This window comes from Lactuca serriola, chromosome 5, assembly GCF_051521515.1.
Source record: "Lactuca serriola cultivar US96UC23 chromosome 5, Lser_US96UC23_V15, whole genome shotgun sequence".
NCBI lineage: Eukaryota > Viridiplantae > Streptophyta > Magnoliopsida > Asterales > Asteraceae > Lactuca > Lactuca serriola.
The window spans coordinates 347,073,086-347,079,456 of NC_136412.1; the positions used below are offsets into that span (position 1 = coordinate 347,073,086).

At 27.2% G+C, this 6,371-nt stretch overlaps 1 protein-coding gene across 1 annotated transcript; it reads right to left on the reverse strand.

Annotated features, from left to right (window-relative positions):
- Positions 1 to 1,340: 1,340 nt before the first annotated feature.
- On the reverse strand, positions 1,341 to 5,717 carry LOC145055492 (protein SULFUR DEFICIENCY-INDUCED 1-like). The gene is made up of 4 exons (XM_079003838.1): positions 5,410 to 5,717; positions 4,466 to 4,678; positions 4,093 to 4,248; positions 1,341 to 1,908 (listed from the first exon to the last, which is right to left on the reverse strand). The coding sequence occupies exons 1-4, from the start codon at positions 5,506 to 5,508 to the stop codon at positions 1,495 to 1,497; spliced, it is 882 nt and encodes a 293-aa protein (XP_078859964.1). The 5' UTR covers positions 5,509 to 5,717; the 3' UTR covers positions 1,341 to 1,494.
- Positions 5,718 to 6,371: the final 654 nt, after the last annotated feature.

Genomic DNA, 6,371 nt, shown 5'->3' on the forward strand with positions numbered 1-6,371 from the left:
TTAAAGGCTGTTTTAACAATTTTTTTTTTCACGTCGTTAACAATTTTTAAATTCATGTTTTCATAATAAAAATGTCAAACATCATGCTTTGCTAATATGAAAAAATTTCTCAATGTATCATCAATTATCATCATGTAGTTTAAAGTTTGGATGAATTATTGTCTACAATATAAGGTTAAGGTGACACGATTTCATAGCTTTTTCTTGTTTTCGCGTTTTCGCAAATTATTTGTAATTTCTGATTTTCGCATGAACCTCTGTGTGTGTGTGTGTGTATATATATATATATATATATATATATATAGGTAGGTTCAAATGTTTTTCACATCTATTGTATGCTAGAATGCACCAATAGGAATTTAGTATTAATTATATGTATATTAAATGCTATCCATACTTATAACTTATTTTTATGGAAACTAATTAAATTCGTCGTTAATATCAACAATAATATTCTTTCAGAATGAATTCATATCCAGCAGAATGAGAGTACATTCTATTAGAATACACTCCCGTTCTTCATATTCCATGCAACTTTATTGTAGTTTAAGTTAGTGAGTCCTGAAACAAAATACGAACTCATATATAAACACCTAGATGCGAATTCATTCTGAAAGAATGTTACTGCTGAGATTAATGACGGATTTAATTAGCTTCCATAAAAAGAAAATTATAATTATGGATATCATTTAATATACATATAATTATGGAAATTATTTAATATCTATATTTATTTAATTAAATATTATTTAATTTACTAAATTCCTATTGGTGTATTTTAGCACACAATAAATATAAGAAACAAAATAACCTATCCTTATATATATATATATATATATATATATATATATATATATATTGGATTTTTTTTATCCATAATAATAACATACATTTATTTACACATTGGCTTGACATAACAAACATTTAATTTATTACAAATGATTTTTTTTTTCTAAATAATTTCTCATACAATACATACAACTATTGAACAACCACTATCAAATCTACTCTAATAAATGAATGTTTTTTTTACCACATGTCACATTTTCATTCAATTTGACAAATGTCATTTTATGGTTATTTTGAATTAATTTCTTTTCCACATGTCATTTTATTAGTTTCTCTATTTTGATAAATTCAACATAATACTTTAATGTTATAATTACAATAAATATAGTAGTAAATGAATATCAATTTTATTAATGGACTTACCTTTTTATTTCAAAATTTCCAAATTAAAGCTCATTAGTTTTTTTTTGTTTATTTAGTTAAATTTAAAAGATACAAAAATTCAATTTTAATAATTCATTATTTTTTTTTATTTTCTTATAAATTCAAAGTTCTTAAATATTTAGAGCTTTATATTTAGATTTTTTTTAATTAATCAATGTAATACATGAGTTTTACACCTAGTTTACAATGATATACACACAATCATGCCCCGATTATACCACATAACAAATCTCAAAAAGAATAAAAGAAATTTCGAAAATTCTAGAAAGCCAATTGATCCCTAAATTGGTCAATTTCTTCAAATATAGGCAACCTTTTTGATTTATAAGGGGCCCATACGTTTATTAATCGTTCAAGGTCAGTAACAAAGTCATCATCTAGATCCAAACCCAGGAGGTTCTCCGGAAAACCAGAAGGTGGTTGCCGACATGTTTTCAACTCGGTCAATAGTTGTTGAGCCCGGGCACAGGCCTTGGAATCGTCGGCTCCAGGAAACCTACCGCTAAGAATGTCAAAGAGGCTGAGTTGGGCCTCTTTGTAACGGGCCTGTTTCATTAGACAGAGACCCAAGTTACAAGCCTTGTTTGCATCAGGGTCGATCATTTGGGCTTTCTTGTACACAACCTCTGCTGCCATGAAGTTTGATTTTTGCATATAGGCCCATCCCAAATTACCCTGTTAAGTGATAACCCACCCAAAAAATCTAAAATGTCATTAACTCATTCCATACCACCTAAAAAACGATGTACTTTTATTTATTTGTATTAGAGCATCTTATTTACATTTAATTTAATTATAATATTACATTTTTTTTTCTATAAATACATTGAAAAATCTACCAATTACATGATTTTTTTATTGGGATAATGTACTTTGAAAAAATACAACAAATACATAATACATAAAGATGAAAATAAGATTTTATAATAAATAAATTAATTAGAGCATGCTACACTTTAATGCGTTAACCTAATTAATTAATATGAATGCGAAAACTACAATTATAATCTAATCTAAATCTTTGAATAAATAAATTTAAGAGATTGTGTTAATTTAAATACACTTTAAACGCCTTTTGACCTCAGTTTTTTTTTAGCAAAAAGTGGATACTTATGTATTACTTAATTTCATTTTTTTAGAATGGTAAGAAAAGATTCACATTTTTACAACACTTTTAAATTATTTATTTCGAATCCAGCGAGACTTGAACTCTTAACCTTTGGTTAAGGGACATATTTTTACTTACTCCTGACAATGCTACACTATAAGCTATTTGGTATTATTTACTTTCATTTTACATATCATAGTATATTTTTTTCACTTATAATAATATCTTTTCCGCAAAAATTATCGCCGATAACATTAAAAAAACGATTTATAGATCCAATATTTATTTATATAACATAGGATAAAATATACATCACATATAAAATATCAAGGTGACTTGTAAAAACGAGTTATAAAGATGTGTATGGCTTAACTGTAATTAGATGTTTGGATTAGATAATGCTAATTTAAAAGCACGTGAAAAATGAAAAACAATAAAATAGTTCTACAAGTAATATATGGGTATATGTTTAGAAAGAAATCTTTTTATATCTCCTTTCTGTTCTAATAAATAAATAGAAATAAATAGGTTTATTTTTCTATGGAAAAGTGTCATAATATTAGAAATCATCATTAATATTATATGCTACATATCATGCCATATATCAACCTATTAACTCTCCATTTAAAATTTCTCACACTAATTATATTAAATCAATAATTGATTCTTCATTTTAAATTTTAAATTTCACACTTTAACTACATTAAACTAATAACATTAGAATAAAAACTAAAATAAAATTAATATATATATATATATATATAATAATAATAATAATAATAATAATAATAATAATAATAATAATAAGGTGATATAATTTCATATATTTATTTAAATCAACGATTATAAATTTATATAACTAGAAAGTATCTGTTAATTAATAATTTATTTAAAATAATTTCAAAAAAAAATTCAAAAATAATAATAATAATAATTTATTTGAAATAAATGATTAATAATTTCGAGTTTTTACTATAAAACTTTAATTAATTTTATAACCGTGAGTCTCACGAGTTATAAACGGGTCAATAATAATAAAAGAATAGTTATTAGTGTTATTTGCCGTTTTTTTTTTCATAATTTATGTTTTCTTTTCAAATGCGGTATAAAAATGACATTTGTCATTTTCTCATCATTTTTTATTTTTTTAAAAGTATTGATGTTAATAATAAGTTAAACAATTATTTATTTGATCCTTGATTTTTATGTGACATTTAAATTCGTCTTAAATAAGTTTTGGTTATGATTGCCGACAATTAAGTGTATTTCTATATTTAAAATCCTACAAAATGATGTTTAATTAATAACTTATTGAAAATAATTGATTAATAATTATATGCTTTACTATAAAAATTTAATTATTTTTGTAATCGTGGTTTGCACGTGCTATAACCTAATTAGAAGTATCTTAGATTGCATTACCACCTTACATAATGTACATGAATATATTTAGATAGAAAATTTTATAATAAAAAATCAAAATAGAATGATAATACAACAATAAATACACAATAAAGAAAATGGAATTTAGGTTGAAAACGTGTGAAACAACACATTTTTGTCTTCCCCCACATAAAACTTAGAAACAAAATACTTATAAAGCTAATTTTTATTGAAAGTACTATGAGTAACAGACTAACAGCAAACACAAATAATTAAAAAACATACAATTATGAAAAATAATTTCAAAAAAATAAAATAAAATAAAAGAATAGTAGGGATGGGGTTTTAAGGGATTAATTATTACGTACCAGAATCTTGGCAGTTTCTTGTTTAACCGAGACCTGAAATTTCTTGCCATGGGATCGAGCAGTTTTTGTAGGTTTTCCATTAAAAGCTTCTCCTCTATAAATCACCCTAAGCTTTTGCTTCAGTAACCCTATTTCTTCATCGAATCTACCACATTTCTGTTGGTAGATTTTATTAATTCATTCACATATATCAGCATTCAATAAATTAGATTTTAAAATCAATCAAACTATGAATTATTTTCTTCTTAATTACCACTTGATTGTGGGACCAGGTATGAAGAGATAGTTAATGAGCCATTTGTGGGTCTTAAATTTTAATTTGCAAATGCATGGGAGGTAGGTACTGTGTGCATGAAAAGGTTGTACGTAGTACCTTGTATAAGTCGATCAGGAGATTATCAAGAGATGGCTGGGAATGTTTGGAGCAAAGGCATCTGAAGGACTTAATGGCTTCAATGGCTTCTTCAGTTCTATCCAACTGCTTCATAACAACAGCCATGTCTTTTAGTGCACTCTCCACTCTATCTCCTCCATTTATCGCCTTCCAAAACCATATAATTGCTCCCTCTGGATCTTTTTCTACCAGCTGTACTTCATTATTTTCAAACCAAAAAGTAATTTATAATTATTTAAATATATACGATGGTTGAGTTGAAAACTATGGGTTATCATTATGTATTTTTGTTATAGTCCATAGTTAAGGTTCCAAATTTCATTTGATTTATAGTTTTAGATTAAAGTTTTGAACACCTGATTAATTAACTATAGGTTATCATTCTTGGTTAAAAACCTTGGGATCCCTAAGCAACAATCTATCAGTTCGAAAAAAATAATATCGGCTGGAAATGGATTGCTAAAAGCCATGTAACTAAGGTCAAAACGATCATTTCTCGAATCGGAAAATTAATGTTAAAAATGTATTCAACATGACAAAACTGTGATTATGGAACAAGTTATTTTTCATATACTATAGATTTTTCCTCAAGTTCAGCTCTCAACATGATTTGATCGTTTGATTAAAACGGTTCTTCGAGTTAATTGAGCATAGTTGGATCGACACAATTGAAATACATACTGTACATGAGTACTAGCTATATCAAACAAGCGATTTTCATGAACTGAGGATCAATTTCCTCAGATTCAGCGGGATATTTGATCATTTTCGAAATCTCGATCCTTCAACTTTGCTCGTTCGAAATAAAAATCACAACTCAAAAGGATTCCAAAAACGAGTTGAATCTGTATAATTTAACAGTTACGATGAATGTCTGAGTTTTTCAGATTTCTGTATAAAGTATATATGCGGAGAAGAAGAACCTGAGTGTGCTTAGCTTTAACATATGGACCATCTCCAGAAGGAACTTTATGAAGAACATGAAAATCGTCTTCTTTTTTCTTTCTGCAACTTGTTTCCATCTCTCTCTTTCTCTCGAGAAAAATACAGAAAATTATGAATTATCATATAGGGAGGGAGGTGGGGATGGGGAAGCGAATGAATCTGGACGCAATTTCGACCAGATACCTTTATGACTTTTCTCTATATGAATAGGTTAAGCTCCATCTGAATAGACTTGTCTACCCCATTGCCTTGGCTAAGGTAAACGACTGTAATAGTAGAATTAAGATCCGGATGCGAGTCTTGGGTTTGAATTTGGGTTTAAGCTTCGTTTGACCAATTTAAGACATGAAATCCTGGTGAAACGACTCTCTTGGTTTATATTTATTGATATTGATATTGAATATTAATTGTACCTATAAAACGGATGCAAAGAGATTTGGTTTGACCGTTGAAATGATCTTATTTTTTTACTTATGTTATCCTCCTAAATAGATGGTGATAAATTGATTGGAATGTTAAATTTATACATTTGTCATCATCTTAAAAGCATTCACAATCTATTTAACTCTATAGAGTTTAATGCATTCTTTCTTCAATCCATACAACTCTATCATTTTTTTTTTCTATAATACATTGAACTCTACAAAGTTCAATAGAATGTTACAAAATGTAATTTATAGTAAATATTTATGAATTAAAATTTTCTTTTTCCCATTGAAAAGTTCAATGATCATTGAACTCCAAATCCATTGAATGCCAATGTGACATCTCACAATGGTAGAGTTTTATCTATTGAATGACACATAGGTGCTGTTTGTTTTTTCTGAGGCAAAATGTCTGCAATCTGCGGACCACATCTGTAGACCTCTGCAGTAGAAGAGGTGGACCAAACGTCTGCAGTCTGAAAAAATAAGACTATTTGTTTTTTTAACATCTGCGG

What these genes read in the sequence shown, in the direction of transcription:
- LOC145055492 (XM_079003838.1), bottom strand. Translation starts at nt 5,508, where the DNA reads ATGGAAACAAGTTGCAGAAAGAAAAAAGAAGACGATTTTCATGTTCTT. An exon ending in TCCTGATCGACTTATACAAG is followed by an intron (nt 4,249 to 4,465) that starts GTACTACGTACA and finishes ATCTACCAACAG; the next exon opens with AAATGTGGTAGATTCGATGA. An exon ending in AAGAAACTGCCAAGATTCTG is followed by an intron (nt 1,909 to 4,092) that starts GTACGTAATAAT and finishes ATCACTTAACAG; the next exon opens with GGTAATTTGGGATGGGCCTA.